The sequence below is a fragment of the Sceloporus undulatus genome, chromosome 4, assembly GCF_019175285.1.
Source record: "Sceloporus undulatus isolate JIND9_A2432 ecotype Alabama chromosome 4, SceUnd_v1.1, whole genome shotgun sequence".
In the NCBI taxonomy this organism is placed as follows: Eukaryota; Metazoa; Chordata; class Lepidosauria; order Squamata; family Phrynosomatidae; genus Sceloporus; species Sceloporus undulatus.
In genome coordinates, this window is record NC_056525.1 from 23,260,937 (window position 1) to 23,276,216 (window position 15,280).

Sequence of the window (15,280 nt, forward strand, 5' to 3'; positions counted from 1 at the left end):
CAAGTGACAATCACGCAATGTCTGGGAATGCTTCTCTGAACAGGATGATCTTCAGCTCTGTTTTGAAGTTGGATAAAGAAGTGATGGCCCTTACTCGCGAGAGAAGAAGGTTCCAGGAGTGAGGGACAGCAAGTGAAAAGGGGCGAATCCGAGATGGGGCAGAGGAAATCCTGGGCTGGGACATCAGACCTTGACTGCCAGAATAGAGGGCCCTAGTGGGAAGGTGAGGAGAAAGAAGGTCTGATAAATAAGTGGGGCCAGCCCATGGAGGGCTTTAAACGTCGCCAGCAGGAGCTTGTACTGAATACAGAAAGGGAGGGGGAGCCAGTAAAGGGATGCCAACAAAGGAGAAATGTGGTCAGAGTAGTGGGCAGATGTGATAATGCATGCAGCTGAATGCTGGACAGAAATTAAAAGACGGAGGTGAGAAAGAGGAAGCCCAGCGAGGAGGACGTTACAGTAATCAAGTCGTGAGACCACTAGGGCATGGACCAGAATCTTGGCAGTAGAGGTGGAAAGATATGGTCGGATTTTGGCAATGTTGTATAAAAAGAATCTACAAGCCTTGGCTGTGGTCTGGATCTGAGGGATACACGACAGAGAAGAATCAAAGATAAAACCAAGACTGCGGGCTTGCTGGACTGGTTGAATAGAAATGTTGCCCACAGAGACAGAAAAGGAGAGGGTGGGCTTAGGAGGAAAGACAAGAAGCTCCGTCTTGGACATGTTGAGCTTCAAACGCTGATGGCGCATCCACTGCGAGACAGCTGTGAGACAAGACGAAACTTGCTGTTCAAGCCTTGGAGAAAGGTCAGGGGTGGAAAAGACAACTGGGTGTCATTGGCATACAGATGGTAGGAAAACCAAAAGAGCTAATGATTTACCTAAGGACGTGTGTAGAGAGAAAACAGAAGGGGACCCAGAACAGAGCCCTGGGGAACTCCAACATATAAGGGAACAGAGGATGAAGTCTGACTACATGTGACGACTGCAAAAGATCTGTCTTACAAATAAGATCTAAACCAGTCGAGAACAGAGTCTGAGAACCCAAGGTCAGAGAGTATATCAATTAGAAGGCTGTGATCAATGGTGTCAAAGGCTGCAGACAAATCAAGAAGGATGGGAACAGAGTAAAGACCATTATCCTTGGCCCGTAAAAGGTCATTCGAGATCTTAGTGAGAGCTGTCTCTGTAGAATGCTGTGGGCGGAAACCAGACTGAAAGGGATCAAGAATGGAGTTGGCTTCAAGAAAATCAAGACAGCGAGAATAAACAACCTGTTCCAAGACCTTAGAAAGAAAGGGAAGAAGAGAAATCGGACGATAGCTAGACAAAGAGGAGGGGTCAAGGGAAGGTTTTTTCAGAATTGGGGAAATGAGAGCATGTTTAAAGTCCGAAGGGAAGGAGCCTGTAGAGAGAGAGATTGAAGATATGGAGAAGTGAGGGCAGAAGAGAGGGAGCTATGGAAATTAGAAGACGAGTAGGAATTGGATCAAGAGAACAAGTTGCAGGTTTGGAAGAGTTCAGAAGTGTAGAGAGTTCATCCAGAGAAGCAGGAGGAAACACAGAAATTTTTTTAGACGAGGGCGATAGAAGATTAAGAGCAGAAGAAAAATCGGGGGGGACTATATCAGAGCGAATGGTGGTAATCTTTGAGATGAAGTAATTAGCGAAGTCGTTAGGAGAGAATGATGAAGAGACAGGAGGAGAGGGAGGTTTAAGCAAAGTGTTGAAGGTGGAGAACAGACACTGCGGGTGCCTCTCATTGGCGGAGATCAATGATTTGTAATAAGTTTGTTTTGCTATAGACAGGGCGCGTGAGAAGGAGGAAAGAACAAATTTGTAATGAATAAAGTCAGCCCACTGTTTGGACTTTCTCCATAGACGTTTGGCCACTCTAGAGCAGGACTGGAGAAACTTAATGAGGGGGGTAAGCCAGGGCTGAGGCCTAGTCCTAGAGGAAGAAGTGCGTACAGAGACAGGGGCAAAGTGGTCAAGAGTTGAGGAAAGAGTGAGGAAAGAGTTCTGCTGAGTCAGCAGAATCCCCAAGATTTAGGGAAGAGAGAGATTAATCCAGAGTCTGACCAAGATGGTTAGAGTTAACAGATTGAAGATCACGAAAATAGCGTTGAACAGTATGGCGAGGAGGTGGAGTATAAGTAAGAGCAAAGGAGATTAAATGATGGTCAGATAGTGGAAAGCCATGCCCACATAATGGGCAAAGGATCCCCATTATATAGACAGTTCCTCTAAACTTCTCATTGCTGTTTACTTGCATGATGATTGCAGTTGTGAAGACTAAGCAGAGGGAGGAGAGAGGAAGAGATGGAACTTGCTCTTTCCAGTAAGCTCAGGCAAAAGCCAACAGCTCTAGCCTCACTTATCTTGTCTTTTCTTCCCCCTTAATAACTCGTGCCATTGTGACCTTACTCTAAAGTCACTTGGCCACACACACCCCAGTTTTCATTCATGAAATATTGGAGGGTATGTCTGATCTTGAAGCTAAGCAGGATCAGGCTTGGTTAGTACTTGGATGAGTACCAATGCATATCAGGTGCTGCAGGGTCTGTTTCAGAGGAAAGAATTAGGAAAATCACCTCTGAGTATTCCTTACCCAAGAAAACTCTAAAAGGGGGTGGCCATAAATTGATAGATGACTTGAAGGAACATACACACATGCACATGCACACACACACACAAACAATGTGAGACACATAAGACTTTTAAACTATCTCCTGGTCAAAAATAATAATAAAAAAAGAAAATTGCTATAATTTATTTGTTTAGTAAGAGTGAAGTGTGTCTGATTCTGGGGAAAAGACTGTCAGAATGAGTGACTCATTTCAAATTCCACCTGTTTACCATTGAATGAGTGAATGTGGGTATCACAGACAAAATAAACTGTGTATCCCAGTGATTCAGTAGGTCTTTGTATAGAGAAAGGATTTGTCCCATAGCACAAGAAGTGTGCAATTTCTAATTCTGTCTTTTTCTTTGTTTGTTCTTTTCCTTTATCTGGTTGATCCTATTCCTGTTTTCCCAGCACCCTGTCTGATGTTATATATTCAGTAGCATATTTAGACAAAGGGTGTAGCAAACTTGTCAGTCTGCTAAAATAACAAAAGTAAGCCAGATAGTCAGCCTACTCAAGACATTTGCAGGGCTTGGTGGAGTCCTAATGTCCACACAATCACTATCTTTCTAGGCTTTTATTAATTGTGGGCAGCAATGGCTATCTGCTTTGTTGTGTGTCCTGATTCTGCAGCTAAAAGATCTGTCCAAGTGTAATTGATGCTAGGTCAGACAAACAGACTCAGAATCATGTCTAGATCAGAAGTGGGCAAAATGTAGCCCTGAAGTCATAGGCTTCCTACAAAATTATTTCTGCAGCCCTTAAGCTCACCAGACTGCACCCTTCCTGGCCAAAAAAGTGAGGCTCAAATTCCTTAATGAAAGGGTGCAGTTTCTGAGCAGCAAAATGAAGGTATTGCACCCCTTAAATAAGAATTCTTGTCCTCCTCCATGACATTCTCCTTCATTGTTATTGTGGTGTACCTTCAAATGGTTTCCAACTCACAGAGACCCCGTCACAGGGTTTTCTTGGCAAGATTTGTTCAAAGGAGATCAACCATTGCCTTCCTCTGCAGCTGTGAGAATGCAACTTGTCCATGAACACCCATTAGGTTTCCATGGCTGAGCAGGGTTTTGAACTCTGTTCTAGCTTCAGAGCAGAAGTCGTTGAAAACAGTTTTCACCAAGAATGCATATACAGTGGTACCTCGGGATACGAAATACCCAGGTTACGAAATTTCCGGGATACGAAAAAATCCCATTGGAAATAATTGTTCCGGGTTACGAATGTTTTTTCGGGTTACGAAAAATTTTTTGGTGCTTTTCGGCGCTATTTTACACGGAATCGCGGCTTTTCCCCATTAGCGCCTATGGCATTTCGGCTTACGAAGGCTTTTCGGGTTACGAAAGCGGCCGCGGAACGAATTAATTTCGTAACCCGAGGGAGCAGTGTATTTGTTGTGTTAGCATTCTCTTGGTAACTTTGCCCACCTTTTCCTTTGGTTGTCTAAATGATTTCTAAATGCTCAGTTGATGTGTTAAATTGCTGTAATGTTAAAAATGTGGGAATTGGAGTAAAATTTAATTGGGGAGTAAAATTCTTATATTGAGGGGCAATTCCGGCACTTCTTATATGTGGAGACAAAACCCTTGTGCCCCTGAAAGGCTTCAGAAAAAATGATTACTAATCTTTCAAAACTAGAAATAAAATTCCAGTCACTTCTGGTGTTGTCTTTGTTGTTGTTTGGCACTTTTGACAGGCCATGAGACTTTCAAGGGCATAAAATTGGATCCCAAATCTGCTGTGGTTATTCTTGGTCTAAACTCAAAGACTTTGATTCCATGTCTTTTGGGAGGGGGCTACCTGTTTGGCAGTATTCACCACTATTTTTTTTTAAAGCAAGGTTCAACTCAGAGTGAGTTTACCATTGCATTCCTCTGAGGTTGAAAGAATGTGACTTGCCCAAGGGCATCCAGTGGGTTTCCTTGGCTGAGCAGGGATTTGAACTCTGTTCCCCAGAATCTTAGTCCAATGCTCAAGCTAGTAGACCATACTAGCAAAGGCCTTTACAAAGGATTTTGTCTTCTTTTCTAGCATGGCATGCTAACATTAAAAACCTTATAGCATGAGAAGAAAAAGACAAAACGAAGTGAGAGTGCTAGCTTTCTCCATGCCTCTCTGCATGATGTTGTAGCACTTCTATTCTCCTTCCTGAAGGATACAGTCATAAAAGTGTGCCTTTTGTCAAAAGGATTTTTCCAGTGCAACAAAATACATGCTTTTATGAATGTATCCCTTGGAAAGAGAATGGAAGTGATATACTATCATGCAGAGAGGCACAGAGAAAGCCGCTATTTCCCCATCCCATTTTGGCTTTCTTTTCTCATGTGATAAGGCTGTTTGATGCAACATGGGAATAGTTGTGAACTATTTTCTAGCATGGTTTGCTATGAATGTTTAAAAAATTATTTTTGTAGCATGGTGTGGTCACCATTAGATGCAACATCAGAATAGTTGAATCCATCCATCCATGATTTTATTTGTATCTCGCCTCTCTCCCAGGCTTGAGGCAGCTTACAAAATGACAGAATACAATAATACATAGAGGGGCTTGACAGACGGGCAGGAAGGGGTGGTGAGACACCACGCCTTTCAGCCGCAGATCGTTGCCATGGCATCTGCATGCTGCGGCAATGATCCACTCCCTCTTGGGAGCAAAAAGAAGCTGCTGTAAGCAGCTTCCTGGAAGAAGCGCCATAATGGCGCTTATGCACCATGATGACGCCCCTTCTGGCCAATGCCGTTTGGGCACTCTGACACCCGTGTGTCATCATGGCATGCCCTGTATGGATGGGTGTGTGTCAAAATGGTGCACAGGTGGCAAAAGTAGGTCTGGGTGCATGTAACCGCTCAGCCCTATCTAGCCCTACTTTCAGGCCCAGGCCGACACAAAGTGCTGGTCTGTTTAGGGCCATATTTAATAATATACAAAATCAAGATTAAAAAGTATTAAATAACAATAGAATTAAAACCAATTAAAATCTTAATTTAAAAACTATTGCTTAAGGGGTCATGAACTTTTGAAAGAAGCAAAGGATAAGAGGGGTAATTAAAGTATGCTTTGCATTGAAATAGACAGGGACAAATGGATAAAGGCTAGTTCTTTGGGGAAATTAACAAACATACAGTACTTGTTCATTGTCAGATAAATGAATGGGGTTCTTGTTTTTTTCATTTCCACTAATTTCATTCCCACTATTACCTGGGATCTCCCAAATATTTAATATCTTTCTTCTTGGGAAAAATATTATGTTATTTATGGTCAAAATGATCTTCCTCTTACAAACAGATCTGTTATATTTCCCTTCAGCAGTACAAAGAATAATTGTCAATTTTCAAACCATCTCTGGTTTGATATTTTGAGGAACTAGCTACCATGAACTCAAAGCACAATTTGTAGGGTTTTGTTTAAATTTCTTCAGCTTATACACTGTAAGAACATTTCAACTTAAAATGAGTAAATGAGGAACCAGAATCAGGAAGTTAAATATCTGTTAACAGTACTGAAAGAATAAAAAGAGCAATCTATACCTTACAGAGCATGAAAAGTAATGCATCACAAATATTTTTCAAGTGTTACAAATGATTTAGCAAGATCTTTTTTTTTTTTACCTCTGACATCCTATGATTTAATGCTGTGCAGCATTGGTATGTCATAAAAAATTGGACCATTTTAAGGCAATCAGCGACAACATACAGTAAAATACGAAATGTACAAAACAACTGAAAAACACAAAAAAGTCATCCAAGGTTTTGAAGCTTCAGTGACTTCTTTGTCAGGCAAAGATGTTAAAATCATAGAAGAGAACAGAGGTGATGATGTTAGATGACAACATCAGCAGGCTAAGATGCTGAAAATCATAGAGGAGCAGAAAGATGATAATGGCCTGAAACACACAAGCCAAAAGCGCCGGCTTCAGGCTGATCTGGGAGTGTGGCATAAAGATGACACATGCCAATGGTGCACCATGGTTATCTGAGGCAGCCCGTTTGGGACCATGGCAGTTGCCAGCCTCAGGACCAATGGAGAGTGACCAGGGCTCTAGCAGCCAGAGGCCTCTACAAGCTGCTGATCTTCTTAACCCCAATGCCTTCTCCTGTATGATTTTTAACATCATTGCCTGGTGAAGAAGCCAGTGAAGCTTTGAAATCTTATATGATGTATTTTTGCTGTTAGTTGTTCCAATAAAGGTATTACTGTTTTGTGGATATTGGATTTTGTTGTATTTTGCTGCATGGCCAATACAACTACTCCTGAATATGTTTTAGTGACAACATGGTGGCTTTTGGCAACTCCAACTCCTCATGTAAGCTGATAGGCCAAAGCTCACACTTTGTAAAGAGAATGACACGTACACACTGAGTTTGTTTCAGCACTGCAGTTTACAATCAGTCCATTACAATCAGTCCATTAAACGTGTAGGCAGCTATGATTAATAGTGCATCTTTCCTGTCCTGAGGGAATAATTGCTGTTTTCTTGTTTGCACTTGTAGTGGATGCAAAAGTGATGGTTGTCCAGGATAATGTGGCTGTTTCTTCCCAGAAGACAATGGAGATCAGCTCCGTCTCTGAGGCCAATGGAAATAATCTCAGGAAGGAGGCCAAGGCTGCCCCGCCAGCTGCCAAATCTCGTTTTAGCTTCTCATTTTCACGGCCCGTACCAGCACGTACTGAAGGGCAGGACACAAATTCATCCCTTGGATCAGCTCAACTTGATGTCAGCACAGAAGCCCTCAGTGCAAACAAAGCATCAAGTGAGAACACAGGCCTTCCTGCCACAGCTGTGGCAGAGGAAGTTTCAAATAAAAACCTAAGTGAGGAATCTCTCAGTGAAATTGAACTCACAGCACCAGCCAAGGGAGAGGATGATACTTTGCCCAAGCCCAAAGAGTTAACCTTTTTTGACCGTATCTTCAAAGTGGAAAGAGGGAAAGACAAGAACAAAGTCCAAGAAGAAAGTCAAAGGGAGGATAAAGCAGAGGATCCAGGTGTACTCATCACAGCACAAGAGACATCAGGATTACAAAGTGCACCAGATAATGTCCTGCAAGGAACGGCAAGTATATAAATGGTTCCCAATTAAGTCTGTAAAGATTTTGCATGGGGCAAGATGCTGATTGCACACCATACAAATGAGAGCTCAAATCTTTCATGAGTGTGGCTGAACAGCTACTTGCTGTATGGGAGCAGTTATAGTTGCTATAGTTGTAATGTTTGTTGATGGTCAGTGACTAATTCATGCTGAAGCAAGGTAAGCTTACAGATTCAAATAATGAAGCATATCTCATTTTTAAAAAATAAAATAAATATCAAGTTTTAAAGAACAGGTTAAAAAATAAATGCTTTAGGAATAACAGATTCTACAGTACCTATGAAAATGGTTTAATATATATGTTCATCAGAGCTTTGGTTTTTAACTGCTTCCTCGTCTATGTATTGAGATATATATCTTCAGCATTTGATTATTTCTGTTTTCATTGCCTTTTCTGTAGGAATCATCCCAAAATGTCAAAAAGTTACTGTTGTATTGCTGTCATTGTTATGTGCTTTTGTGCTGACCTCTACATATGGCAATCTTATCATAGCTTTTTCTTGGCAAACTTTATTCAGAGGAGGTTTGCCAATGATTTCATCATAAGTGGAGAGAATGTAGCCTGCCCAAAGTCACCCAGTGGGTTTACATAACTGATCAGAAATTCAAACCTTGGTCTCTTGGAGGCCTAGTCCTACACACTAGAGATTATCACACGGGGATGGAATAAGGGTGGGATTGTTCTGCCATCCTTATGCCATCTTTGACTGCGATCTCGTGAAAGGCTTTCATATTGCAACCGCTATTGTCCCATCATTGAAGCGGCATTGCATTAACACAAACTCAGTGCAAAATGCCTGGCAGTGCCACTTCAATGACAGGAGAATGATGGGATCTGTGTGATATCGTTAGAAAGTGTTTCACACAATTGAGGTCAATCATGTTTTCTGGATGGGGTAATATCTGGATAAGCATGTCATCATATGAAAATCTTCTTGCGATTGCGCTTTGAGAATGGGAAAAGGATGGGACAAAGACCTTTCATTTCCTGTCTGATAATCTCCTCAAACTACTATACCAAACTGGTTTCCACCCCTCTAGCCAATATGACTATGTCAGCTGGTAGATATGGGCAACTGTGGTGGGTGCAGATTCCAATGTTTGTCCCTACAGACCCATAGCAGGCCATGTAGCCATATTTTGGCAGTAAAATAGGATCTGGAAGTGACTCAAAATATACTTTCAGTCTTGACTTCTGGGGTTTTGGATCTGCTTTAGAGGTGGGGCTCAGGTGAGTGTTAATGGGTAAAGTACTGTTCCAGCAGTGAGGGTTTTTCACTTGTTTTTGTTGTTACTGTTGCTGTTGTTGTTTACTGTCCAGTTAGCTTTGAATTATTGAAACCCCATGAATGGGAATCCTTCGAGAGCTCTGGTCATTAACAGCCCTGCTCAGATCTTGCAGCCATCATTCTCTTTACTGAGTTGATCCATTTGTAATATTGTATTCTTCCTTTCTTGCTGTCTTCCACTTTACCAAGTATTAATTGTCTTTTATAATAAATCTTATGAGAGCATATTTTAATCCAGTTCTGTTGATGGTTTGTGGAGCACCAGCATACTGTTGACCCAGAAGGAACATTTGACCCACTGAGCAACACTGTCTGGACTGCAACAACTTTACTGAATATTCACTGTTTGGTAAAAAGGCTTCATTCATAAGAGGGGGGAAATTTACAGTACCCCATATTTATGGGGGTTAGGTTTCAGGAACTTCCATGGATACCTGAAGTCATGGATAACTGCTTCCTTGAATCCCTATATTGGGAGAAAGGTGGGATATAAGAAAACAACAACAACAACAATACAACCCTATTATTTTAAATGGGAGGAATGACTTCCAGACCAAGCATATTATAGAATTACATTGGAGGATCTAGAAATGTCTAGAGCTATCATTTTTCAGGGCATTTCTAGGTCCTCCAGCACTATTCTATATTTGGGGCAGACGTTGACAATAGAATTGTGCTCGATGACCTAGAAATATCTAGAGAGAATATATTTATTCGGATGTGGATAAATGAAACCATGGATGCCAAATTCGTGGATATGGGGGTCATACTGTAGTTTCAAAGTTGAAAAGGATTGAGGCATTCTGCAAATGTCAAAAAGTTGTAAAGAATCTAGGCATTCTGTAAATGCCTTGGATCTGGTGTTCAAGGTTCAGCCATTGAGAAAGCCTCAGTGCTCCATGACTATAGAAACTTTCCTGCCAGATATTTGTACCTACAAAAACCTTTTTGTGGTTATGTGCAGAACATTTGTGGGTGTGAGCTTTTTAATTTCTTCATATGGAAAACTGAGTGCTCTAGAGACAGCAGAAAACCCATCTCTGATCTGCAGTGTGAACTCGGCCATGTCATCACTAAATTTTATTTCTTGTTAGTAGTGTCAAAATTTCTCTTTTATGTTCAGTTTGTTAAAAGAAAAGATGAAACCTATGCTGTCTCACTAGGATCCTGTTGTCTACAAAAATATTTTTAAAAAACCCTTCCTTCTGGAAATAGTGAACTACTAGGAATGCAGGTTCAAATTCTATATCCCACCATTTTTTGTGCTTTTAAAATGCTGGGTAGAATCTAGTGTATTCAGGATAGACCACTGTGGCAGATTCAAAGCCACAGTCCAACTGTATAAACAGAGATAGGAGTCCATTGCAAATAAGGTTTAACCCTCTTTTTATATTAAATAAATTTTATTTTCACATTGCTGTATTCCTTCATATATAGTGTGTAGGCCAGGGGTAGGCAACCTTTGTGAGCCGGGGGCCGGGTTGCTGTCCCTCAGACAACTGGGGGGTCAAAGTCGGGGGGGGGAGCTTCTGTCAGGAAAAAGCCACATGGGATATATAGTCACAAGAAATATAATATTTATATGAATGTATTTGAAAGTAACATGACACAGCAAAAGTTATTGAATTGTCACACAGGTGTTGTAAGTACAGTAATGTAATTAGAAGGTCCTGAAAGCCAAGGACATATGAGACAATGACAAAGTGAAAAGGTGCAAATTGATATCACCTGAGAGTCATTGAGTGGACAGTAATGTATGATGCAATGTGAGGGCTAGATTGAGCCAAGTATGGTATGTCAATCGCAATGTATGTACACGCCCAGGAGGTGGCAACTGTATAATGAATAGAGAGACAAATGTCTATATAAGCAATAATGTATGACAATACTTTTTGTGGGTATTGAGGAGTATAGTAGTGTGAGTTTTGTGAGTAGTGAATTGTTTTGTGCATAGTGTATATATTAGAATAAAAGTAGATCTTTTTAAGAAGACTACTGTGTTGACTGGTGTCTTGAGAGCTGAACAAGAACCAGCAGACTCCAGAGAAGATTGGAAGACATCTTCAGCCAATTCTCAGAGCTACTGGTCAAACTGGTTGTTCTTCCGCTGACCAGGGGGGTGAGAGTGAAAGCCAGGAGAAGAGCTGCAACTCCCATCATCCCTAACAGCTTCCACCCTCCAGGGGTGGGGCCGATGCCGGGGGTGGAGCTTCCACCCTCCAGGGGCGGAGCTGCATGCCAGGGGCGGAGCTTTCGGCCGAAGGGAAGGGCTTGGGCACCCATCCCAGGCCCTTCCCTTCGGCCGAAAGGGCTCCAAGGGGCCCTTTCGGCCGAAGGGAAGGGCTTGGACAGGCTGCCTCCTGGGCTCCTCCACGGCCCTTGCGGCCCCAGGCCTCTCTCTCCAGAGGGAGGCCTGGGGCTGCATGGGCCGAGAAGGAGCCCGCGGAAGCGGCCTGCTGCCTCCACGGGCTCTCCCATGGCCCTTGCGAGCCCAGGCCTCTCTCTCCACATTAGGGATATGCCATCCCTAAGCGACAGCGGGCTTGGCGGCGGCGGCGGCAGCAACAGAACCGAGCTGGGGCCAGTCCTGCTGCCTCGCCGGGCCGGATCCGGCCCGTGGGCCGGGGGTTGCCGACCCCTGGTGTAGGCACTTTCACCCTCTTAGTAGTCTAGTTCCTTCTCAGTGCCATGGTGTTTCCTGGAGGTTCATTGACTAATTCCTTGCTAGTTTACATGTTTGGAAATTGGGTCTTAGTGCACCCACTCTCTATTATTCATTATTATTCTATTATTATTCTAAATGGCCTGGGCCCAGGATACCTGAAGGACCGCCTCTCCCCGTACATTCCGCCCCGCACCCTCAGAACTTCTGGGCAGCAACTACTTAGGGTTCCAAGGGCTTACCTCCACTACGAGGAAGACATATTCCATCGCCGCCCCGGCCCTTTGGAACACGCTGCCCACAGAGCTCCGCTCGGCCACCTCCCTGGCCCAATTCATAAGGGATCTAAAGACCTCCCTATTCCATGCTGCATTCCCCGACTAAAGTCCCAATTGGTCTCCCTTCCTCTTTACTGGCAAGAAGACTGGCTAACGGGGTTTTATTCTGTTTTTATTGTATTTGTATATAATTTTGATGTATGTGATTATTGTTCTGTGTATTGTATGATTTTACCTTGCTGTTAACCACCCTGATCTTTGGAAGGGCGGTATAAAAATAAAATTTTTATTTATTTATTTATTTATTATTTTATTCATTTGTGTATATCCTGCCTTTCTCCTAATAATAAGACTTGAGGTGGTTAACAACATATTTAAGACTAAGCGAACGTATTTTTAAATATATACAAAATCTTCAATAAAAGCATAAAAACAAGAGTTCTTTAAAAACAATTAAGCCATTTATAATTTTTTTAAAAATCATTTTTAAAAAACCCTGAATAGAACCATAAAAACAGCACCATATCACATTAAAGGTCCATCCCAGTGAGTTTTTAAAAACCTGAGAGAATAAGAATCTTTTTACTTGTCAGCAAAAGGAGAGCAAGTACAGAGCCATCCTTGCCACCTTTGTTCCCACCAAATGAGCCTGAAAAGCTACCTCTTTCTTAATCACTCTAATCTGCAGCTTGCTTGCTTGCTTGCTTTCTCTCTCTTTCTGCTGGAAAGATCCAAAAGGTCTGGGAGGATTGTCACTGGAGGATTGTCCTTAGACAATCAGTGTTTCTTTGGGTAGTGCTGCTCTTGTGCACCTTGTGGGATTCAATACTTCCTTTGCAACATCCTAAAAAGTACTGTACTTACACTGGCACAGCTCCTGGTTATGCCTGCCTACCTCACTAAGACTGCGTTGTAAGGAATGGATTTTCCTTGGTAACCATTTCGTTCATAACATCTCCTCTCCCTCATTTTTAACATTTTTAATTTTTAGATGGTAAACTTGAGGGTAGGGAAATGTCTAATTAACTATCTGTAAGCCACTCTGAGAGCCTTTGTGGCTGAAGAGCAGGTTATAAATACAGTAAATAAATAAAATAAATAACACTTATTTGCTAGGCAAACAGCCTCCACAAAGCAGCTTTTAATATAACTGTTGTAACTGTGTAGTATAGATGCATCCTCAGTTTAGCTTGACTTGTACATTTTTCAAATATCACACAATCATAAATGTATGATTGGCTTTAGTACATTACAGAGTGGTGGTGTCATTTAATGGTGCAGAAAGAAATATGATATGATTCAAGCACTGGCTCATTCTGTGACTCCAGGTCTTTTCTGAGTGTTGTGGTAACAAGGAGGTGGAACCATAGGTTTATAGTATCCAGTTTTAAAATGTTACTGAAAGGAAATATTTAGTTTCTTGGAGAAATAGAAAAGAATTACCCTTTTAAAATGTTTATGTGTACTGTATATATCTGCTATAAGCATTGCATATTTTTTAATAATTATAGTTCACTATTTTTGAGACCTAGGAAATATAACTGCAACTAATTACTTTATAACAGTAAACTTTCCATAGGGTTTTTGTCTTTCAACATTCCACAGAGGAAAATAGGCAAGGGTTTATTCTACTCCTAGAACCTGTCTGCACCTGTGGAAAACGCTGTACTCACCCCAACACCAGTGCTGGCAATCCAGACAATGTCTTCCCTCCTTGCCTTTCACTGGCAAGTAAACACATTTTTATTTAAGCAGGTTTTCCAACATATAATCAGGACAGGGTGGTTTTCTATATGGGGTGTGTGTTTTAGTTATGTTTTTAACTTTTGTATGTTTTGTATTAATTTTATACTATTTTAATTAGATGATTTTAATTGTTTTTTTAAATTATTGTGACGGTTTAATGTTTTATTTTTTGAGCTGCCTTGAGTTCCTTCTTGGGTGAAAGGCGGCACAGACATGAAATAAATAAATAAATCATCCTTATTTTTATGCCCTTAAAATGACTTTGCTCTGAACTAAGCAAAGCTGGGGCACATCACATAGATGTTTATCACACTATGCTCTTAAAGAGGTACTATTCCAGTGTGACGCCTCTAGCAGCCTCCTGTTGCATGCTGGGATTGGCAGTTTTAAGGAGCTGAACTTCTCTGTCTGAGAATTCTAAATACCCCTCCTTAAAACTGCCAATCCCAGCATGCAACAGGAGGCAGCTAGAGGAGTCACACTGGAATAGTACCTCTTTAAGAGCTCGTCTGATAAACACCAGACTTTCCTGAAAATCTCAGAGTGACCTCAGGTTCTTTTGACATGTGGACAGCTGGATCAGTTCCACATTATCCCATCATCATTATTATTATTTGTACCCCACTTTTCCCCAAAAATTGGCACTCAATATGTGGTTTATAGTCTAAAAACACAGTACAATTAAAAAGACTTACAAAAGTGACAATTAAAATGGAATTAAACTATTGGGTTAATCAGGTATGCTTTGGTAAAGAGTTCCTGCATGGCAGGGGGTTGGACTGGATGGCCCTTGTGGTCTCTTCCAACTCTATGATTCTATGATTCTATTGCAACATTAAAACAGGTCAGTTGTTTAAAATAGAATATAATTAAAAAAGATCAAAGCACTTTAAAACCTTACACTTTAAAATATTACAACACCCCCAGGACATTCTTTAAAAACTTTCTGTTTTAAACATTATTTGAAAACTTTCTGTTTTAGTCTGAACAGAAAAGTATTAGCCTGCTGGTGGAAGGACAACAAAGAAGGGGCCATTCTGGTATCGCTGGGAAAGGAGTTCCAGAGTCTAGGGGCTGCCATCAAAAAGGTCCTCTCTTGCATCCTTACCAGCTGTGCTTATGATGGTGGTGGGACTGAGAGAAGGGCTTCTCTTGAAGATCTCAGAACCCAGGCTGGTTTTTACAGGGACATAAAGTCTGCCAAATAGCCTGGACCTGAACCGTAAGGGCTTTATAGGTAATAATCAGTAACAAACTGGCATCCAGTGGAGCTGTTTCAGCAGGGGCATTGTGTGGTCTCTGTAACCTGCCCCAGTTAACAGTCTGGCTGCAGCTCTTTGGACCAGCTGAAATTTCCAAACCCTCTTCAAAGGTAGCCCCAAGTACAGCATGTTGCAGTAGTCCAAATGGGATGTAACTAAGGCATTTACCACTGAGGTCACATCCGGCATCTCAGTCCAGTTGTCCACACACCAAGAACCACATCACCTCCCTTCCCTTTCCTGTTCCCTTTCCTGTTCCCTTTCAGAGCTGCCACCACCGCTTCCTCATTGGCAGCAGTTCTATGTAAAGTCTGCCCA

At 41.8% G+C, this 15,280-nt stretch overlaps 1 protein-coding gene across 1 annotated transcript in view; it reads left to right on the forward strand.

The window, feature by feature from the left end:
- The window catches only part of BCAS1 (brain enriched myelin associated protein 1), a 79,081-nt gene that overhangs the window by 18,973 nt on the left and 44,828 nt on the right, over window positions 1-15,280 (forward strand). Inside the window, exon 4 of the mRNA XM_042466241.1 lies at window positions 7,127-7,689. Coding sequence (XP_042322175.1) covers window positions 7,127-7,689 — 563 coding nt within the window. The remainder of the gene's footprint in view (window positions 1-7,126; window positions 7,690-15,280) is intronic.